At 40.6% G+C, this 24,178-nt stretch overlaps 1 protein-coding gene across 3 annotated transcripts in view; it reads right to left on the bottom strand.

The window, feature by feature from the left end:
• Positions 1-24,178, bottom strand: part of LOC122800992 (SPHK1 interactor, AKAP domain containing) — a gene marked incomplete at its 3' end in the record, with an annotated part of 1,235,108 nt that overhangs the window by 623,034 nt on the left and 587,896 nt on the right. For 2 of the 3 annotated variants that reach the window (XM_044070417.1, XM_044070419.1), the window contains 1 exon segment: positions 1,183-1,323. In XM_044070417.1, the coding sequence (XP_043926352.1) occupies positions 1,183-1,323 (141 nt within the window). 3 annotated transcript variants of the gene reach the window in all.

Raw genomic sequence — 24,178 nt, 5'->3', positions numbered from 1 at the left:
AATGCCCAGTACCGATCATGAAGAAACATCAAACATCACACTCCAGTCTTCATTTACTTCAAAATCACTTACAACTTGAACATAAGAAGTGTAACAAGATGTGACATTAATTGTGAAAAGTACTTCTGAAAGTGATCAATATACTTTAATAAGTGCAGAGTTACTAAAAGCTACAGTAGATAAGAGTATTAAATTCACTTTCTGAAGTCAGAGCTTTTAGATACAAACATGAACTGCATTTATTTTTTACTATATGTCCTAAAATTTGAGAGGGCATACAGGAATGCAATCCATGCACACACAAAAGAACACTCCAGATGTGTTGAAAACTATACAAAGCTACCAAACTCAGAATTAATTACCAGCACATCCTTGAGAAAACAACCACAGCAGTAACAATGAAAGTTTTTTTAATGGTTATTGCTTTTGTCTTTTTTTACAGACTTCTTCAGAAATTTCCTCACATTTTCATCCTAATTTAGGAATTTAATGATTTATATATAAATATGTTATTTAGTTATTTAGATGCCTTTGAGTCAAAATTGACTTGTCGTAACTCTATATGTAGGCTCCATGGCATATTATGGATGTAGATTGCCAGGCCATTCTTCCATGCAGATACTGCTGTTGCCAAGCTGTGCGCCAACCAGGTTTCAAACCCAGGTCTTTTCAAACCCAGGTCTAACAGTTCATAATCCTATGCCTTAACCTTTGTGCTAGGAGAGTTATTCACTATTCCCTGGTTTTAGTGCATTTACTCATTTTTTAACCAATATATTTTTCTTGTCCATGAACTTCAAATGTTCTACATGGTTTGTTTAGTAGTCACATGGTCAAGCAGGTCATGTTATAAAACAGCTTGCTAACAAAACAGTTAACATTGATGTTGAACTCTGTGCTTTTTGTGAAAAGATGAAAGTGCTTAACCATTAAAATTTTTTTATTGTTACTGCATTGGCTACGTTCTCAATGGTGTGCTGATAACTGATTTTGAGTTTAATAACATATAGGATTCAAATACATCTCAAAATTTAAGCATATATATATATATGACACTGCCCTTTCTGGCTTAATAATTTAGGAGCCTTAAAACATAAAATATTCTCCGTATTTGCAACCCAGTTCCATTTTTCTTTGAATTTTAACCTTAAAAGCAGTTTGATAAGAAGTGTCAAGGCCTACCTGTGATGAACTGCTTTCTTTTTGACTCTCTCCAGGGGAAGCCAGTCCACTCAAAAGGAAGATTTCATTTGCTTTAGGTTGCTGCACATTGAGAGAGTTGATAAGTGTTGGGAGATCAGGAGATATGTCAATCAGCTTCTGCTGGACAAGTATAAAACAATAAAATAAGTGTCAGACATATCTTACTTCTTGTAGTGTCCCTAGTGCTCTTCTTCATAGCTCAGTGGTTATACAGAAGTTTTCAATAACTCTTGCTTTTTTTGGAGGGGTACTTAATAAACCCACCTTACTCTATAATAAAACATGAAACATTTGCCTGCAATGCATGATGTTCATTTCACAGACTTTCAAATGCAGACTATTTGTCAGTGTTGCTTAAACAAGTTAAGTCTATAAAATGTATTTTTCATTTGTTATTGAACACCAATACCGCTCAAGATGTATCACTCACAAGTGTGACCTAGACATTTCTATCCACAGAAACTAGAAACAATAAACATAACAAACCAGCACTAGTAAAACATATTGCAATCCAGACTGGGGAAAAACAACAATATAAGTCTAACATAGCTCAACTAATTAAAAAAAAAAAAAAAAAACTTACCTATTTGTTGCAAGCCCCCCTGCACCCCACCACACCCTGCAATTTAAATATACCAACTCTGAGACTGCACTACAGTGTAGAAGATGGGAATATTCCCATTCTGCACTGTATGGAGATGCCCATTCGATCATATGGCCTCGGACATATGGTTTTCGGCTTTCTAAAATTTTGATCATGTGTAGGGGACCCATATATATATATATATATATATATATATATATATATATATATATATATATATATATACATACATATACATACATGGTAAACCATTAGTTATTCTGTGCACATAGCTACATATATATGATAAACCATTTATCTTGTACATATACCTATAACAATTGCAAACAATTAAATATTTTTTTTAGATATTAGGGTTGTGGGATTTATCACAGTAAAGTATTTTATGAGCTCCTTTACTAGAACTGACCAAAGTTTGGGATATTCGGTAAACTGGGTGTTCATGATTACTGTCCAAATGCCACATACATAATTAAAACTAAAACTAGCATGACCCAACAAGTATGTGGTTAGGATATAACTTTGACGGAATGAAGAATATCACACAGTTTTTACCTTCCAGCTGGGCATCCTCAGTTGAAATATTCAGTTGGATTACTTCTTTTACAGTGCTACCTTTAAACATACATGTAAGCAGTAATACCGGAGAAGGTGGGTGGTACTAGGGATTCCAGAACTTCCAGGGGAATAATGAGATCTAATGTCATAGGTTGTTGATCACATACTCATGGGAAAGTCCAGTATTCTCTGATAATACCCTATATTAGGATTCTATTACTACACTCAGGAAATGGGAATTGGCAAAGAAAATATTTTGATTCTGACATTTCTAAAAATTTTAATTCTGAAATTTGTAAACTAAATTTATTTTTTTTGCATTTCCTATATTAAACAGTTCCACTATGGAGAATCTATGGACATATCTTTATTTATTATTATTATTACTTATTTCACATTTGTTAACCGGGTTGGTCCAACTGAGCACAAGCCAATTTTCAGTGGAGACCCGAGGAGAAAAGCTCCAACAGTAATATTACACATCTTACACAGATTAGAGTAGCAATTAAATTACACAGCATAATAAGCAAGACAAAAACAGAGTACTAAGCATGATTATTGATGTAGACAGATATACCACATGAGAAGGATAATATATGATTTGACAAGGAAAAGAAAGAAAGAAAAATAAATAGCAATGGGAGTGTGGTATTAGCAGCAGTCAGGAATCTTTGGGTTTAGGTAAATTAGGGGGAGTCAGCGAGTGGTCAGGTCGGATGCTGACAGGGGCATAATCAACTGTTCTGGAGGAAGTGTTTTAGTTACATTTTAAAGCTGTTAGTTTGTCTGATGTTTGTAGATTTGAGAGGAGGTTGTTCCTGATTTTAGTTATAGATGATTTGTAAAGGAGATTGCCTATGTTCATTTTGGGGTACGTTTCAAGAAGCAGTTTTTCAGTACTGCAAAGGGAGTGAGGTGGGGGGGAATAGTAGGAAACTAAGTTGATGAGAGCGGGACAGGCCATGGGTTTATTTAGTATGAGATGGGTTAGTAGTAGTTGGGATAATTTTAGAAGGTGGGGGAATTCAAGCCAATTTAGCTTGTGTAGGGCTATGCAATGGTGGGAAGAATTGGGTAATTTGGCTGCAAATTTGGCAATTTTATTATAGGTTTGTTCTAACTTGGAGAGTAGATAGGCTTGGAGGTTGGTGAGTACAGGCGATCCATAAAGGAGGCTGGGAAGGAGATATGCTTCTGCAAGGGATTGCCTGGATTCAGCACAGAGAGAAATTTAGAGTTGCGGTAGAGCAGGCCCAGCTTTTGGTTAGTTTTTTTGATTGCTTGGTGTATGTGCATGTCAGTTTTAGCTGGTCATGCCCAGATGTTTGGTGTTTGTGTCTACAGTTATGGTGGTATTGTTCTGTGAAGAGTATCTATGGAAATAAATGAATTACAGTCAAAAGTATACTGTTGATTTCCTTTATGTTTTGTCAGTATTATTCTCATTTGAGTACAGTCTTTCTCTATCCAAATTCCATTAGCTCATTATTAAATATTGGCAAAACTAAGCAAGGGGCTAGGCAGTTTGTAATATCACACTGCTGTGTGGTTGGTAGCCTTCGGGGGGGGGGGTAAAAGAGGTGTATTTAAGGTAGTAGGTTATTCTATCTTGACCCGAGTTCATAAGCCCTTAGAGATCAGATAAGGAACTAGCCAAGCACACTCTGAGCAACAGCATTTTCAGAATTTTATATCTGCATGCTTATTTATTTATTTAGATATTGATAGTTGTTTCAATTATGACAAAGAACAGGCATATTTCATTATCGTATAACATGCATAAACACTCACTGTCAAAGACATTTTTTAGCTTGCTTGACATTAATAAATTACCATTAGAAAAGGAATGGTAGACAACTTTTGAGGGGTATATAGAGAACTGTTTTTATGGGAAAGTGTGTTGATTTACATGGTGGTGTTGGCTGATGTTAGATTTGTGAAAATAAGATAAATGCTTAAAGCAATGAATATCTAAAAAGCAAAGATATGCATTATTTTAAAATGTTTGTAGAGAGCAACATTTCACACTGTATTGCTGAATTACAAATGAAAGGGGTACACATTGTTACTAAAGTACTGGCATTGCATACTGGCAATTCCTATTCTACAATGCCTGATTGCATAGGAGTCCAGAGTAGATCTGGAACATTCTCCTTTGCACTTTACAGTAACTTTCAATGTATTTGAATAATCCAGAAAAGCAGACGTATCGTTCTGGGTTTGTATGCATAATGTATTACAGCATCAATATAAAGACTGTGACTGTAATGACTATTTTCAAGGAAAAGAAGACTTTTCACTGATAACATTTTTGTTTGTACCACTGTAATAGCTTTTATTGTTCTTAAAATATTTATATTTCTTTGCATTTTGTTTTTTAAGTTGATTTCCCAGAAAATGCTTTGGAATGTAAGGACGTGTGTAGGCTGCTGGCGGTGTTACATTCCATATTACATAGATGTTAATGACTTAAGGGGAATATGTGGGCTATCTATTGCAGCGGACATGACGATTTGTATATTATTACTCTTCCTTCCTATAGGAACCTTCCATCATCTGGTAGAGGACATAGAGTTTCTCAGATGTTGACCTCATGAATCCTATACCAGTTACTTAACATGACACTAAGACATATAGAGGGCATATTTTATCTCTTTCAACATACAGAAAAGGAAAAAAATCCCCATTTGGATTGTCTAAAACATAACCCACTTCCCGGAGGTTCTGGGCACTGACTACATCCATAATAATATAAAGTCCCCACCTGCTCCACGTGGCATAATGTAGGCCATCTTGCAGGTCCTTTCACTCTATCAACTAGCAGGTGGTGTGCAGTACACAGGATAATATATACAATGGGCATGTACACAACCCAGGAAGTTCCAATGATTCCCACATCTGGCATGCAAGTATTCTATACATGAATATGAGTTTCATGGTGGGGGGCATTCTAACAGGCCATCTAGTTGGTAGGTACACACATTGCCAACCATAGAAGCCAGTTAGATGGATTCTTATGAACGTGAGTAGCAGATCATCCATAATGTTGATTGTTGATGTGTTTTCCAGGTGATACCTGATATCTCTTGGAGCCATGTCTGCTGACCCTCATCTCAAGCCCCCAGATCATGGCTGATATGACATAAAACACTGCACTGTTACAGATACGAAGCACTGACAAATGTGCATTATGAGTGCTGAAGCCCCACTTCTGCTATCTGGATACATGTGGTGGCTTGCAGCAGTATGGTCTACAGACCTATAGCAAGATCTCTGGTTTGCGCCATGCAGCACAATTTGGTGCTATGGAAACAGTTATGGCAAAAGGAACCTGTAGTACTGGCAGGTATATCTGTGCCAATGGTTGAGAAGCTGCCAGAGGACATGGCTGCAGTGGGCTGTCATATGAGGCAGAGGCAAGCACAATGCTTCATGTCAGTGGGAAAGAGATGTCATCTGATCCACAGCTAAGGCAAACACAGAACAAGATTGATGCCTGTAATAACACTCCCCTGATATGCATTACACAGGATTGAGTGGCCATGCTGTAAGCTGGACATTACTTTACCCACTTTAGCTAGAGGGGTAGGAAGGGCAGAATCATCATAATTTGTATAGGTGGGGGCACAGTGTCTCCCCCACCATGTAGCACACAGAATTCTACATGGGAAGAAGACTTAGCCCCTGGAAAAATATTTTTCTTGTGAAACAAGTTGTTTCTCTTAGAACACTGATGTTCCTGTGTGTAAGAAATGCAGATGTGTATGTTTGAGTAGGTGATGCCAAAGTGCCTGGCAATGTATTATATGACTGGCATGACCCCCTATGCACCCACCAGTGGCACCACTTACAGACATTCAGACAAGTAGAATTTGTGGTGCAGGTTATCTCCATTGCAGCACATATGTCATTGGTGAAGTACATGTAGAGTGACATGTCTTAGCAAAGCTGGAAGACATGCTATGCAATGTCCAATAAAAATGGCATGTGCCACTACTCACCTAGGGCATTCCCTTCAGGCATGTGAGTAGTCATCACTAGATCAAATCCAGCAGCTAGTCCACCACCATGCATTAGAGTTACCTAATTATCATCACAAAGATATGTTGGGAACTCCTCAGTGTCCCTCAGCTGTTGCTGTGTTTGGTGATTTGCCTCCTATGGTCAACCTATCCCTTCCTGTTTCCTGACCCTTGCTCCTGGCATGTCCCATAATGTGGCAACTGTGGACATGTGCACCACATGTGATGTCTTTTGTGCCTGTGCCAGTAGGCTGATGTGTGACTGCTGCACTGGAGGCCCAGCATCTCCAGTAGCCCACCTTGCTGTGTGTGTGCATATGTAATAGAGTGTACACAGTGACAGAGAAGGAATGTGACTGACCGTATGTATTACCTGTGCCCAGTCAGTTTGTTCTCTCTTACACATGCCTGTCAGAACTCTGTCATGTGATCAATCCAGTATCATTACATGAACTGCACCACTGCATGATAGCAGGGGCATAGCTGGTTCATTTAGAACCTGGTGCAGCACAAGCCAGATTCATTTCCAGACCTGCAGCTCTTTGTTTCACTTCATAACTAAGTTGACGTTCTATTTTACAAAACACTTGGATCCCATGTCCAGACTATAAAAGTAGTTTCGGCATTCATTTTTGTACTGCCATTCAGAGATACCAGTACAGAAATGAATACTGGGACTGAACTACCGATATCTTGACTATCGCTCCAACACCTTGATCCTAGGGTGGTTGCCCCCTTTGCTTTACCTAGCTATGCTTCTGCAAGACATTGTCTTTGATGGTCAGGCTCCTTTAAGCAGTGATTGCAATGCTAGGGTACATTTCAAAGTATCCGGTTTGTTGTCAGTTTCCCTGTATAGCGGTACAATTTGGGATCCACTTTTCTTATATTCTCTGTGTTGCTCACTATAATGTAGTCTCCCATAAAATAGACAACTATGGCTTTTATCTTGCTAAAAGAGAACATATAGTACATTTATTATATCTCATACAAGCCTATAGTGCCTTTTTTTGTATACTTCCAGTTCACACCCATAGCTCCTTATGGCATCTGGAATTTTTTTGGGTCTGGCTTCATTTATTAAGTGGATTACCAACTAATAATAGGTAATATTAGAAAGTGTAAGGAGTAATTAACAAAAGGACTCTAGGGCTGTTAATCTCGGATTTCATTTAGTAGAGAAATTAATCACTGTTTATCACTTATTATTCATATTTTCATATTTATGTTCATATTTTCATAACCGAGAGCCCTACATATTATTTAGAGGTATGGTGACATGAAAATTCATTGTCAGTGTCCTTTTATATCACACTATATCTGATGTATTGCTAGTTGTTTGTTATTTTGTTGGTATGTTAATAGAAAATAAACAATATTCCCACATGTACTTAATACTTAAAAAAAGCGACATACAAAACTGTTACATGACATCAGGTGAAAACCTGGATGTTGCTGAAGAAAACATACTTTCCGATTTGCACTGTAAATTGTATATTTTAATAGACATTAAGTGTTATTTATATTGCTAATAATACAATTAAGCATATATTTTCATAGTTCTGAAAATATCTCAGTAAACATGCACTTGGAGATGAAAATCCTGCTGTCATGTAAAAACTGGTTAACAAAAGAATGTTTTCATAGTTTCATAGTTTCATAGTAGTGTACTAGGCTATCTGCCCGGGGGCATTTATAAGCCTAGCCAACAGTGATGTGGCTTCTGCCACCCCGTATTATATAGTTGCGCCTCTCTAGTAGTGACACATGTGGGACCCCATTATTTAGTAAACTATACCTCTGTCTAGTAGTGACACTGAGGTGACTCATCTCCCATCCATGCATCGAGATTTTTCTTGAACAGTGCCAATGAAGGGCTCTGTCTCACATGAACTGGGATTTTGTTCCAGAGTATGGGTAACCTCTGTGTTATGAATCTATCCCTCCAGCATGTCCTATTCATATTTGTGCAGAGGTTGAAATCTTTAGCTCGCGTGGTTCTGGTGGATTTGGATTTTTGAGATGGAGCATGTCCATCAGTTCTTGGTTGGACATGGCCCTATATGTTAGGCACAAATCACCTCTGAGCAGGCGGTATGCTACTGAATAGAGCTGGAGTTTCTTTAATCTAGCTGGATAAGGCACATGTTTGAGACCTATGATCCTCTTGGTTAGGTACTTGGGGTCTTTCCAGTTGTTGCATGTGCCGGGTGAGATACATCCCAAATGGAGCATTATATTCAATCATGGGCCTGACAAGGGAGGAATATAGAGGTACAATGACCTCCTTTGATCTGGATGAGAATCCTTCATGATGAGAAGGGCAAGGTAGAATGTATTTCTGACCACTTTGGCAACATGGTTGTCAAAGGAGAGGTCACTATCGACTTGAGTCCCCAGGTCTCTGATTACTTCTTCCGTATTCAGTGGGTTATTGTCTACGTGATAATTTGTGGGTACTTTGTTTTTCCCAAAGGGGATGACTATACATTTTTTGGCGTTAAGTTTGAGGCCATGATTCCGGCACCAGTTGTCCGTTTCAGTGAGACCTTTCTGTAGGATGTGTGTGTCAGCAGGTGAATCAACTATGGCACCCAGTTTGCAGTCATCTGCAAACTTTGTCAGCCATAATCCTCCCATATTTGCTTTCACATCTGAGAAGTAAATGCCGAATAAGAGTGGTCCCAAGACTGATCCCTGGGGGACACCACTCATGACTGGTTTTGAGTCTGACATGGCTCCAGCAATTTTGACCTTATGGGTTCTGTTTTTTAGCCAGTTTGCTACCCATCTTGTGACATATGGATTTACATTTAGGCTGCTGAGCTTGTCTATGATGCCAGAGTGTGGTATCGTGTCAAAGGCTTTAGCCAAGTCCAAGTAGGCAGTGTGGACAGCCTTGCCCTCGCCGATGGCACTAGTGACTGTCTCAAGAAGTCAACCAGGTTTAAGAGGCAGGATCTGCCTTTTACAAAACCGAACTGGGTGGGATCAAGGGTCTGCAGATCCCCAATGTCGCCATTTATGAGTTCCATGATGATTCTTTCCATAGCCTTGCAGACCAGGCTGGTCAAACTTATGTTACCAGGGTCAGTAGAATTTCCCTTTGTGGAGTGGGACCACTGTTGCTGTGCGCCAGTGTTCAGGTACATATCCTGTAGTGAGGCTAAGATTGAATAGCGTTCTTAGGTGCGGGTTTAGTTCATCTTGAAGTTCACGGGGATACCATCGGGTCCCATAGATGCTGTGTTTTTGCTTTGTTGAGTGCTGATTTCACCTGTATGTCTGTGATGACAGGTAGGTTACATTCAGCAGGGATAATTACTTCATCTTTAGGGGAGAGGGAGGAGAAATTTGCATTGAACCTATCTGCCAGAATATTGGCAATGTCGGTAGGGTCAGTGAATTTTTGTCGTTGTGTACTAACTCAGAGCATATCTGAGAATTTCCTCCCAAGGTTCTGACATAATTGAAGAAGGCCTTGTGATTGTCTTTGGTATCCTTGGCAATCTTTTTCTCAAAGTTTGCTTTAGATGTTTTTATGAGAGAACGTAGTTTTTACTTGTGTTGATCAGGGAAGCCTTTCCCTTGTGGGATTTGGCTTTGTCCTGCAGTAGCTTCCTTCTTTGTTGTACAGTTTGTTTATAGCCGGGTCCACCAAACCGGCATTTTCCCTTGGTGGGAGGGTCTTGGTTTTAGTTGGGATTGCTTGATCCATGCATTCTTGGAGATGTCCAGAAGGCTTTTGTGAAGGATTCAGCATTTTGGGATGTGGTTTCCATTAACCCAGTAGGCTTAAAGGATATCATTTCTGACTTAAGGAGCGCAAAGTCAGCTTTTGAAAAGTTTTTCACTGTAGTCTTTTGTTCTGGGGGTGGGGGTGGGATATGTACATCCAACGTGATCAGTTTATGATCAGATCTTACTAGTGAGGGGTTTATATCCGGTGCGGAGCATTTGGACCCCATGTTTGTGATAATCAGGTCAAGTATATTATCTCTCCTTGTAGGAGAAGTGACCAGTTGCTCCATAGCATTTGAGTTAATGAATTCCAGGAATCTTTGTATATGTCCAGGTTATACAGTTTGTAAGATATGACAAGTTGTGAAAGTTTTGTAAGAAATATAATTTTGGGTTTATGCTCATTATATTATAGCATTTATGAAAAGTCTATGAATACACTGACTATTCTCACTTCAAAGAAAACTTCTTACCGATAACATTGCAATTTATACAGTTTTAAAAGCTTTTATTGTTCACAAAATATTTACCTTTGTTTATCTTATCCTTGTTAAGTTTATATTTCAGAAAATGCTCTGGAATGCAAGATGTGTGTATGTTGCTAGAGGTGTGACAACCCACACCTGTTAGGTGTTAATGAGACATTAATGAGGTGATTTTAAATGATCATCAATGAACTGCATCAGCTGTGCAATATATCACTCCTGTTCCACAGTTGGGTGCCCCATCTGGTTCATGCATGGACATTGAGATCAGATACTGTGGGCATACCTGTGGAGCCTGGCTACTCCTCTGATTATCTGGTCAGGCATGAAGGCTACATATGGTGTGAACACCTGTGGAGCTTGCTAATGTTACTGTAATCCTTCCGTGTGCTATTGAACAGGTGTTGCACTACCATAGGTGGACACTTCACTACCGTACTGCCCATTAATGCATACTTTGTATTCTCGGTTATATGCAGCTATGTGCCCTAGCTCTTATTTTTTGCTGTTGAACTTGATTTGATGAGCAGACATGGCCTCAGCAGGATCTGACTTTGGCCAGGCCTTCAAATAGTCATCAGGGTGTCCAAAATTCTTTCACACCTGAAATGTATGGATCACCTGCTGGCAGCGGGGATTATGAATATCTATGTATAAAGTGAATGTAGTCAATCATGTCACTGGCAACACCCACTCTGGTGAGCAGTGCTGGCATAAATATAATGCTCTGTGGGCCACTAGCTAGACCTTCCCTGTTGTTGCTGAGTCACAGTACAGTAGCCAATAGACCTGCAAAGCATAGCTATCACAGTTACACTGTGTTCATGCCATGCTTTTTCTCCTTTGCAGTGGAGTAAGAAATTAAAGAAAAGGATTGCCATTCAGAGGAGACTGGACGGACTCTGCAGGTTGCAGGGCAAATGAACTGTATTACTGTTGCTGTGTAACTGTGCTGAAGCTGTTTACCACTGCATTGTCTGTTTTACTTTTCATTTTGTATTTTAATATTTAACTGTAGCAGCGCTTTTCATTCATTTGTACACTTATTTTTCCCAGTGTGCTGTTCTTGTGCCCTAAACTGTTTGTCACACCTGCATCTGCCATTAAAGTATAGTTGTAGCAAAACATTTTACTCCAGTACTGGGCTTTTTTCCCTGTGCAGTGGGTTCACTATAGTTTAGTTATTCACTGGCTTCATAGATTGGTTTCTTTTCCATTTACTTTGCTGCAGTCCTATACTGCTCTAACTATACCTGCATTTCCATTACTGTATAACTGTGCTTAATCTGTTTACTTCAACAGTGAGCATGTTCCACCATAGTTGGTTGCTCATTGACTTTGCAGACTGTTTTGTACTACAGTTACTGTGCTACTATCCCACAATTTTCCAGTTGCACCTGCTTAGTTTCTTCTGTGTTATCACCTATTGCATAATATTGTGTGTCACTACCAATCTTTTTCATTGCTTTGCTGACTGCTATTTTTCCCTCCAGGCCCTGCTGTAATAAACGGTATGATATCACACTTACAATTGTAGTTATGCCCTCCTACATTTGTTTTTAATTATTTTGCTTTATTATTTTAATTTTCCTAAATTTATTTCAGGCTTTCTCAGGGATTCACTGCAGAACCAGCACAGGTAAGGCAGCAGCAACTACACTCTGCACCATGACTGAGCCAACTGCTTAGTTCCCAGCAGCCTCCAGGCCTCCATCTCTGTAGGGTGATGAAGGCCACCCTGCAGAAGGTAGGCTGGAGGACTCAGTGATTGCCTCTGATGTTTCTTCTGCAGTGGGTGCCAAAGACTCATTATTGTTCAGTAGTGCATGAAGGCTCTGCTGGATCATCCAACATGAAATTCAATAGATGGTATGAGATGAGGTGGATCAGTGGCTCTATGCCTAAACTGGCAACCTGGAGTGCCTCCTTATTTTGCTGGTAATCAGCTTGCCTTGACCATTGAACCACCTGAGAAGGAACCATGACGCCAGGTATGGAGGTGACTGATTTCTGGTTGAGTTTCCTTCTAGGCTGGCTTGGCAGGCCATCCACACCCTACACCCTCCTCCAATATGATTTGTCATGCTCCTTTACTGTTTGTTGTGCAATCATCCATGACATCAGTTGTCCACCCTCTGTCAGTGTGCATCTCTCCATCGCCATCCCCTGCCTTTCTCTGCACGTGTTTTATGTTTGTGTGCCTTCCCTGATACCATCATTATACTCTTCTTCTTACATCTTCCTGATGCTAACTCCCCCCTCTGCCTTTCTTATCAAAATAAAAAGAGCACTTGTGCACAAAAAAAAAATCTTCCCCAACCCATTCTACTCTTCCCTTCTCACTGTCCTTGTGTGTGTTTCTCTGATTCCTCTTCTCACCTTTCTAATGGTCCTATCACTCCTTTCCTTACCATTTATATAATAAAAACAGTTGGCATATTGCTGTTATCCATGGGTGGGCACTCAGCTGTGCCACCTGAGATGCAGTTCTGTTGCACTTTGAGGCACATGTAAATACATATAGTACAGTACACGTGAACTTCATGCCAATATTCTAGGTTCACATGATCATACATTGTATGACGTACTCAGATGCATGGTGATTGTCATTTTGTGAACATGAGGCTTCATTATGCAGCACTATTCCCAGCATTTCTATGCAATGTGATTGCGTATACATACCCAGTCTCCATTGGGTTTTATCTTGCCATCTTTACTGCTCTATTTATTACAGTGTGGTTGCATTGTGTTTCTATCTGAAGAACCCACCCCCTGTAAATATTTCAGAATGTTTACGAAAAAGAGATTTTAACAGTTTACTGTTCAATAAAAAAAAGACAAGCTACTCAGTGGAACACAGAATTATTAAGTGTTGATAACCACTATTCAGAAATATATGTGAGAGGATTGTAGAGTGGAACTTTGATATTTTGCTTTGTATCTTATGGTGACAAAGGAGTAAGGTGTGGTATTTTAAAATTATTTTAGAAAGCAACTTTTGCCACTGTACTACTGACTTTCTTAGTCAGACTGTAAATGTCAGCCACTTTACTTTCGATTTCATAGTACATTGCATGCCTCTTCATTTATATTATAAGTAAACCCATTCAAACTGCATCTCTCCACGGCTACTCTGCAATGCTCAGTCCCACTGCAAACACATCAGAATTATCAGTGCTGAAAGCTCTAGCTCAGGTTGCTGTTGCCATTCTACAATGATGTCAGCTGTTCTATGATGATGTCAATAATTTAGCACAACTCTTGATTTCAATAGTACTTAGATCTGTCAAAACATCTATTTGAAGATTTGATTACTTTGCATGTTGCCTGCAAATTAATTCAATATGTTTGCCTGCCCATGTGTGCAAACCAACACAAGAGTGAAACAGTGAATCTCTTCTAAGAAAACTGCATACAGTGATGATACATTAAGATTCAGTGATGCACTATATTGGTTATAGTTAAAATTGCAAACAGTTCTAATTTCAGTAAAATTTACAACATACGTCTGCAATGAAGAATGCCCAAAGGAAGGCTGAAGTTATAGGGGCTTTATAGAGAATCAGATAAGATAAGGGAAATGGGCAGGGGGGGGGGTCAAGAAACAATTAGTAGCATTAGAAGAAGTAGACTAGAAACTATAAATGAAGGGGTGTAAGACTGGAAGAGTGTATAGGGAGAAAAATAGAATTATGATGGAAAGAGCAAATGGATGTAAGAAAAAGATCTTTGAGGATTGTTAAGGAGGATAAGAGGCTGCTTAATCTGAGTCTCTGAAACATTTACAGCTATTAGTTTCTGTGAAGTTACTGAATGATTCTGTGCTTAAGGATGAAAAGAAAGGGTTGGGGATTTACTATTATGCTACAGTGCACTCCAAAATAAAAACACTAACTTGGAAAAAGCACTGCTTATGAAAGCTAGAATGCATGCTATGTAAGGTTTTAAGATCCAAGTTTCCAATGCTCAGAAGTGCTAGCTACATTATTGGTGTGGGCTAGCTAGAAGTCACAGTATGTAAACTTTATGAGTTATTATGGAGATTAATGGTGATGTCATTTCAATGAATTTTTACCTGTTATCTGTGTAGCTTAGATGAGTACATAACAGATTTTGGTGTCAATCGTAATAAAGAATGCATAGATTTTAATGATGCCTTTTTGAGAAAGCATATTTTTGAAAGGTACAGAAAATTACTAGATGTAAAGCATTTTCTACGTTTGCTACTGAAAAGTTTTTTGATATAGATCTGAAATGTAGAGATTAAAATTCTAATGAGTTTATGAGACAGTATGAGCTGTGTTAGAACCTTTCTAACAAAAGCATCAACATGAAAGTGGAAAGAGATATAGGTTCATAGGTTCATAAGTGGGTACTAAGCTACCTGCCCTAGGGCATTTATAAGCCTAGCCAGAATGTGTTGGCTTTTGCCACCCTTTTAGACTAGATTCCTAAGCCTCTGTCCAGCAGGGCCATAGAAGTCATCCCAGGAGTAAATTTACGATTTCCCATCCACTCATCAAGATTTCTCTTGCAGAGGGTCAGCGAGGGGCACTGCCAAACATGAACCGGGATTCAATTCCAGAGCAAGGGAATCCTCTGGGATATGAATCTATCCCTCCAGCATGTCCTATTTATTGTTGTGCTGAGGTTTAAATCCATGCAGCATGTAGCTCTAATGGATTTGGCTTTCTTGAGGTGCAGCATGTCCATCAATTCCGGGTTAGACATGGCCTTGTATGTCAGGCAGAGATTGCCTCTGAGTAGGTGGTAAGCAACTGAGTAGAGCTGGAGTTTCTTTAGTCGAGCAGCATAGGGCATCTGTTTGAGGCTTACAATCCTCTTACTTTTGAGGTCTCTCCAGCTATTGCAGGTGTCGGGTAAGATACATTCCAAATGGGGCATTGTACTCAATTAAGGGCTTGATGAGTGATGAGTAGAGGGGCACAATGACCTCTCTTGATCTAGATGTGAACCCTTTTGTGATTAGGTGAGCTATATAGAAGGTTTTTCTAACCACTTTGGCAATGTGATTGTCAAAGGAGAGATTACTATCTACTTGGGTCTCCAGATCCCTAATTACTTCTTCCGTACTTAGTGGATTACCTCCTATGTGGTAGTTTGTGGGCACTTTGTTTTCCCCAGAATGGATGACTATGCACTTTTTGGCATTTAGCTTGAGGCCATGGTTTTGACACCAGGTATCCATCTCTGTAAGACCCTTCTGGAGGATGCTTGTGTCGGCTGGAGAGTTGATCATGGCTCCCAGCTTGCAATCATCTGCGAACTTGGTCAGCCACAGTCCTCCCATGCTTGCCTGTACCTCAGAGAAGTATATACCAAACAAGAGGGGTCCCAGGACTGAGCCCTGTGGGATGCCACTTGTAACCGGCTTAGAGTCGGACATGGCACCCGCAACTCTGAACATGTGAGTTCTATCCTTGAGCCAGTTTGCAACCCATCTTGTGACATATGGGTTGATATTTAAGCTGGTAAGCTTATTTATGATGCCAGAGTGGGGTATTGTGTCGAAGGCCTTTGCGAGGTCCAGGTAGGCTGTGTGGATTACTTTTCCCTCATCTATGGCTTTGGTAGCTATTTCAAAAAAGTCAACTAGGTTTAGGAGGCAAGATCTGCCTTTAACAAAGCTGAATTGGGTAGGGTCCAGTGTCTGGAGATTCCCAATGTCTTTGTTTATGAGTTCCATGATGATGCGCTCCATAGCCTTGCAGACCAGGCTAGTCAGGCTTATGGGGCGATAGTTCCCAGGATCCGTTGTGGCGCCACCTTTGTGGAGCGGGATTACTGTTGCTGTATGCCATTCTTTGGGTACATAACTTGTGGTAAGGCTGAGTTGGAACAGTGAGTTTATGTGAGGGTTTAGTTCTTTTTGGAGCTCATGTAAGACGCAGCCCGGGATACCATCCGTCCCATTGATGCTGTGTTTTTTACTTTGGAAAGGGCTGCTTTCACCTGTGTGTCTGTGATGTCTGGGGGACTGCATTCTTCTGGGTTAGACACAGGCCCTTTTGGGGGGGAAGGGGGGGTAAAGTTTGCACTGAACCTGTCTGCCAGGATGTTGGCAATGTCAGTGGCTTCAGTGTATTTTGTGCCATTTTGCACCAGCTCAGAGCAGATCTGAGAGTTGCCACCCAGATTCTTGATGTAGCTAAAGAATGCCTTGTGATTATCTTTAGAGTCTTTGGTGATTTTTCTTTCGAAGTTAGCCTTCGATGATTTTATGATGGAGCGAAGTTTCTTGCTAATACTGATCAGGGATGCCTTCCCTTTTGGGATTTTTCCCTATCATGTAATAGTTTTCTCCTTCTGTTGTATAGCTTATTTATGGCCGGGGTCCACCAGACTGGTCTCCTGTTTTTGGGGGAGTGAGTCTTGGTTTTACTTGGGATGGCATGATCCATGCATTCCTGTAGGTGCTCATAGAGTGCATTTGTAAAGGATTCTGGGGTTTGGATAGCATTTTCCATTTGCCCGGGGCTTTGAAACTTTCCACCTCGGTCTTGAGAAGTGTGAAGTTTGCTTTTGAGAGATTTTTTCACAGTGGTTTCCTTGGCTGGGGGTGGGGTCGGGATATGGATGTCCATTGTGATTAGTTTGTGGTCTGATCTTACCAATGAGGGGTTGACCTCTGGTGTGGAACAATGATCCCCCATGTTGGCGATGACCAGGTCCAATATGTTGTCCCCTCTTGTGGGAGTGGTGACCAGTTGTTCCATGGCGTTTGAGTTTATAAACTCCAGGCACCGTTGGGCAAAAGAGATGGGACTTGAGTAGTTTTCCCAGTCAATGTTTGGGTAGTTGAAATCCCCCAATATCATGGTGTTTGGTGAGACTGTCATATTATCCAATGTTCTCAGGAATGCCGAGTGGGGGTCCTGAGACAAAGTGGGTGATCTGTAGCAGGCTACAGACTGAAAAGCAGTTTAGCCCACTGTTAGTTGCACCTGGAAGGTCTCCGATGCCTCGTGCAGTGCCACTAACCTGGAGGTGTGGGTATCCTTGATGAAGATGGATACTCCCCCCGCCTTTAGTATTTTGGTCCGAGTTCTGGGGCCAAAAAATATGGTATGAGTTGAATCCTGGTAGTGCTGGGGTGCTCTCTGCAGCCTTGAACCAGGTTCTGTTACTGCACAGATATCGATTTTCTCCATACTGAGGAGTGCCTCGAGTGCGTGCATCTTGAGGTTTAGACTTCTGGCATTGAGTAGCATTACCCTTAGTTTTTTGTTTCTGGTATTGTCTATGGAGGTGGGTTTGTCTTTTGAGTCTTGCCTAAAAAAGGCACTATGGGGGTGGCAAGAGCCTTAGCCAGTATTCGCAAACCTAAGGGTGACAGGTGCAAGCTGTCCCTGGCGAAGCGACATGGCTTGTCGAGCATGTCATCCCAGGCTGATAGACACTGGATCCCCTTTGAATGAAACCAGTAGCTTAGCCAATTGTTAAAATTGATCATTTTGTCTTTATACAGTGGCATCATTCTTGGTGAGGGCAAGATGCTACTCAGGGTCAGGGTCATACCGGCCTGGGCTACATGATCAGAGAGCTCCTCTATGTCTCTTTTCATGTAGTCCAGGGAGGTACATCTCAGGTCATTCACGCCAACATGGACAATGACAGAGTCATATTTGTACCTGCTGTGGAGTGACCTGAGTGCATGTGTTATGTGGTGGATCCTGGCACCCAACAGGCAGCTTATAATGACCTTCTCCTTGTTCAGTCTGGTTAACGGAACGTCAGTGTGCCTGACAATAGAGTCTCCTATTACTAGTGTATTAGGTGCATTATTTAGCCTTAAGGGCTGCTTCTGTGTGGCACACTGACTTTGTGAAGTATGTGATACGTGAAAGTTGTTGTGGGGTAGTGGTTGCTTGGATGTCTGCATTGGAGGTCTCTGCTGTTTTGGCAGATTTTTATTTAGAGCCTCCGAGTATGTTTTTGTGAGTTTATGTGTCATGTTTGCTGATGCGATTGGTCTATGTGAGACTGGTTGTGTGGTGCGAGTGGTTTCCTTCTCCTCCTGACTGACTGTGCCAGTCTTGGTTTGAGAGAGCTTGGCCTCCAGTTTGGCTGTATAGTTGCATCTCTCACATACATTTGAGTTTGTTGGAAGGAGGAGAGGATTCTCTGTGTACATAAGGTAATTGTAACATTGCCTCAAGATTCCCAGATTCACCAGCTGGACTGGACAGTATACCTGAAAATGCACTTTGGACATGCCTGGATAGTTAAAAAAAATGATTTATTGATTGTCTGGAATGGACGAATAGGGAGCCTTGTACTTCTGGGTAGTAAAAGGGGGTGTAGTGCTATAGTTTGTTAGTGCTTACTGAGGTATTTGAGCAAGTGCTGGGCTGTAGAAGGGAGGTAGAGTGCCTACTTTGAGAGTTAGACTAGTTCTAAGGTAAAATTTGAAGAGCAGATTCTGTGGAGCTGGGAACAGTTTAAAACAGCTTAAGCTGCACTGCGCGATGCTGCGTGGTGCCCAAAATCACGCAAAACCGTGCAAATGCGGGTTTTAAGGCAGGGAGCTTGAAAGAGATAGGAATTAGCCCAAAACAGCCAATAAGCTTCTAGTTGCTGGGCTGAGACCACTCCTCCAGGGACAGATACGCTGCTCAAAGCTCCTCACTCTCACTGGTGAACAGAGAAGCTTTCTCCTATCCAAGTAAGGATATGGGTAACACAGGAACTTATACCACAGCCCAGAATTCAGCAAAACCTGAAATCTGGACTGCTCTAGTTCAGGAAAGGCAGGAAACAAGGATTTTTTTTTGTTTTTTTTTTTGCTTTTTTTCAACAGAACAACAGTAACTTAACAGGAAACACTATAAATGCTTTAAACAGGCTAGCGCACTTGAGTGTATAGCCTACAACAGTTAAACAACACAAAAACAATTTAAAGAAGTGCAGGAACAGTAAAAAATGCAAAAAACAAGCTTTTTCAGATTTTAGAATAGCTAGAAACTCGCTTTTCACTGAGCATATGCAGTCACAAGTAGAAAGGCAGAGGAAAAAAATACTTAATCTGTTTAAAGTCTCACTTTTCATCTCTCTGCTGCTTGTAACACTCTACAGGACCACGAGGAGCTGTGCTGAGTCTGAAACAAGCGCAAAACCATGCAAATGCAGGTTTTAAGGCAGGGAGCTTGAAAGAGATAGGAATTAGCCCAAAACGGCCAATAAGCTACTAGTTGCTGGACTGAGACCACTCCTCCAGGGACAGATAGGCTGCTCAAAGCTCCCCACTCTCACTGGTGAACAGAGGAGCTTCCTCCTATCCAAGTAAGGATATGGACAACACAGGAACTTATACCATATATTAGGTTCAAATATAAGGCCCAGGTATTCATACCTGTCTAGAAAGGTAACAATATTTCATAAATGTGTATCTCCAGGTTTGCATGAGGCTAATTGCCATGATTTACCAAATTACAGACGGAGTTAGTTTCAGTGAAACTGACTTACCAGTACATATCCAGAAGCCAAATGAGCATTCTAAGTGTTACATTTTAACAGGAGGAGGTCATCACTGCAAGGAATAATTATTACATGAGACAGGTCTATATGAAGCCTATTAATAATAAGGGCAACAGAGATGTGAAGAAGTCCAGATATAAATGTTCCTAGATTAGAGACAGCATCTCTGTAAGGAGCTTAGCTATATTTACTTGTAATTTTTGTTAACTAATAAAATCCATCTGTAAAGACTACATCTTCAAGTTGTGTAAGCAGGTATAAGTGATTAACCTGGTAGAAGGCTGTTTTCAAATCAATAAAGCATGCCTGAGGGGGTGTGCACTATCCACAGGGAGGAATATGCAGTCAGTAACATAAAGTAGTGTTGTAATATCATTAAAAACTGGATAAAAAGCACATCACAAGTTGTTAGGTAGGTGGTGGCTTTCAATAAAGAAAGACAGGAGTTAGCAACTAGCCTAATCCTATTTTGGAGAGGAGATCTGAGACTTTCAGAAGGGAATGATGTGTTATTTTCATAGCAGTAAAGGAATTCTTGAGCAGATGGAGAGATCATAAACTTAGGAAAGGGATTTTGCAATGTAAGCCGTACCTTTTTGGAGTAATGTGTGTAGTGATATGTCATTTTGAGGGGATGTTTCTTGTAGTTGACAAGACGATCATGAACAGGTCTTGTAGGACTGCAGTTAAAGTGGAATTTCAGTAAATAAAAATGACTTTACATTCTGTAGCTGATAAAAATCCAATGGAGGGATTTGCTGGTTAGCTTTTCAAGTGGTATATGGGTAAATTTCAGGAAAGATTTTTGTGACTGTGGATGAGGGACTGGAATGGGAGGTTGGTAAGGAATGGATTATTAATGGTCCTTTAGCAGGCTGATAATATATTTAATACAGTAGCTTTTAGAACTAATTAATGATGTTGCTGTAGTTGTTACAGAGTACGCTAACAGATGCTGATTTGTCTTCCAGCAAGATTTTTTTAAACAGTTTGTTTGTTTTGTAATGGGTAGTTTTGATATCTTTGTAGCTACTCGAGCTCCATGTGTGAAGCTGAGGAAGAGTAAATGACTCGAGGGCTTCTAGCTATGCCTTGCCTCATACCGATTATATAACGTTTGCTTAAGATCTTTGGTCAGCTGAAAGCATCTGTTACCATCAATATATTGTTGCTTTAAAACATCAGCTGTTAACTTCCAGTATTGTTGAGTGGTGATTGGGTGTGTGATTCTAGATAATTCAAAAAAATGAAGCAGTAAAGATCTGATGTACTCTGTGCCAGATTACACATCACATGGCCCACCTAGCTGTCCTGACCCTTGAGCAAACTAACACATGCAGTCTACTAATGCAGACGTCAGAACGTGAGATGTAGACAAGAGTTCTTTCAGCAGAAGAACTCTGAAGTCTTTTGATTAACAGGCTACTCTTCACTCGGAGTGTGATTCTGAACATCAGTGTTGCAGTTTGTTTTTACAGAGATTAATTCAAACTACAGTTTGCGTAGGGTGTTTCACTTTTCCATGCCATTGTGTGACCAAGGAGTTGTCATATCAAGAAATCTCCACATCCAGACTCTACAAGCTACAGTTTAATTTATACCTTCATTCCTGCGTTTTATGTCCAAGTGCAATCTCCTTAAGTTCTAATAATTTCACCAATATCTACTTGACCTCTTGGACTCCAGTCAGTCATCATCCAGATACCGCCCCCTCAATCATATCAGGGTTATAACCTATCAAGAACTTACATACTTCCTATTTCCCCTCCTCACTTTGTGCAATCTGCTATTAGAATCTAATATCATCAGGTATTCAGTTAAAATCTAAGGATCTCTTTACATTAGGGATACCCCTATATTACACCTTTAATTTCTATACTGCTTCTGCTCTCCTGCACAGATTTCTTCATCTGGCAAATCATCCCTTTCACTATATGATCCTTTATATTGCCTACATTATTATCTATCACTTTTAAAAGCCAGTATTGTACTAAGACAGACTGGGATGATAAATGGCCAATCCAATCTCTCCCTCTAACACTGAGCAGCTGAGGCAGTTTCCCTTTTGCCCCACCCTAGTTACACTACTGTTCAATTATATGGTGTAATTAATTCTGTTCGGCACAGTAGTATAATGGGCAGCACTACAGTTGCCCTTTTGCCCCACCCTAGCTACACTACTGTTCAATTATATGGTGTAATTAATTCTGTTCGGCACAGTAGTATAATGGGAAGCACTGCAGTTGCCATTTTGCCCCACCCTAGTTACACTACTGTTTAATTATATGGTATAATTCAATCTGTTTGGTACAGTAGTATAATGGGCAGCACAAGATGGGTTACCAACTGGCTCACTGACAGAACTCTTACTGTAAAAGTTGCAGACTCCAAATCTGACCTCAAACCAGTGACAAGTGGAGTACCACAGGGTTCTGTCCTGGGACCGCTCCTGTTTGGTATCTACTTCTCTGAAGTACAGGCTAAAACAGAAGGCCTCTGGCTAACGAAGTTTGCAGATGACTGCAAACTAGGAGTCATAGTCAAGTCCCGAAATGATGTGAACATCCTACAGAAGGGCTTCTCTGAGACATATGCCTGGTGTCAGAGCCATGGCCTCAAGCTCAATGCCAAAAAGTGCAGTGTCATCCCCTTTGGTAAAAACTCTGTACCCATGAACTACCACATAGGCAGCAATCTACTTAACACCGAATGTGTGATAAGAGACCTTGGGACCCAGGTGGACAGTAGTCTCTCTTTTGATAGTCACATCGCCACAGTAGTCAGAAAGTCCTTCTACGTGGCACACCTCATCATAAAAGGGTTCTCATCCAGGAACAATGAGGTCATCGTTCCCCTCTACTCAACACTCAGACTCACAATAGAGTACAATGCCCCTTTTGGAATGTACCTCACAAGACATCTGCAGCAGCTGGAAAGGCCACAGAAGTACCTCACAAAGAGGATTACTGGACTCAAACAAATGCCCTACACTGACCGCCTCAAAAAACTCCAGCTTTACTCCGTAGCATATCGCCTACTCAGAGGTGATCTCTGCCTAACATATAAAGCTATGTCAAACCCAGAGCTGTTGGACATGCTATATCTAAAGAAATCCCAATCCCTCCGAGCTACATGCTCTAGGGACCTAAACCTTGTCACCACAATAAACAGGACATGCTGGAGGGATAGATTCCTATCCCAGAGATTTCCCATACTCTGGAACAAGCTACCCATCTATGTCAAGCAAAGTTCTTCATTAGCACTCTTCAAGAAAAATCTTGATGAGTGGATGGGAAATAGGAAATACACCCCGGGGATCACTTCTGTGTCTCTGCTCAACAGTGGAACAGGAAAATAACTTTCTTGGGTGGCGTAAGCCAGGGAACCTTGTTGGCTAGGCTTACATAGGCCCTTGGGCTGATAGCTTAGTACCTACCTATGAACCTATGAACCTAGTTACACTACTGTTTAATTATATGGTATAATTCAGTCTGTTTGGTACAGTAGTATAATGGGCAGCACTGCAGTTGCCCTTTTGCCCCACCCTCGTTACACTACTGTTTAATTATATGGTATAATTCAATCTGTTTGGTACAATAGTATAATGGGCAGCACTGCAGTTGCCCTTTTGCACCACCCTCGTTACACTACTGTTTAATTATATGGTATAATTCAATCTGTTTGGTACAGTAGTATAATGGGCAGCACTGCAGTTGCCCTTTTGCCCCACCCTAGTTACACTACTGTTTAATTATATGGTATAATTCAATCTGTTTGGTACAGTAGTATAATGGGCAGCACTGCAGTTGCCCTTTTGCCCCACCCTAGTTACACTACTGTTTAATTATATGGTATAATTCAATCTGTTTGGTACAGTAGTATAATGGGCAGCACTGCAGTTGCCCTTTGCCCCACCCTAGTTACACTACTGTTTAATTATATGGTATAATTCAATCTGTTTGGTACAGAAGTATAATGGGCAGCACTGCAGTTGCCCTTTTGCCCCACCCTAGTTACACTACTGTTTAATTATATGGTATAATTCAATCTGTTTGGTACAGTAGTAT

This window comes from Protopterus annectens, chromosome 4.part1 (assembly GCF_019279795.1).
Source record: "Protopterus annectens isolate FY-2018-M chromosome 4.part1, PAN1.0, whole genome shotgun sequence".
Classification (NCBI taxonomy): domain Eukaryota; kingdom Metazoa; phylum Chordata; order Ceratodontiformes; family Protopteridae; genus Protopterus; species Protopterus annectens.
Note: the sequence above shows the minus strand (reverse complement) of the source record. Positions and strands in the feature narration are given on the sequence as shown.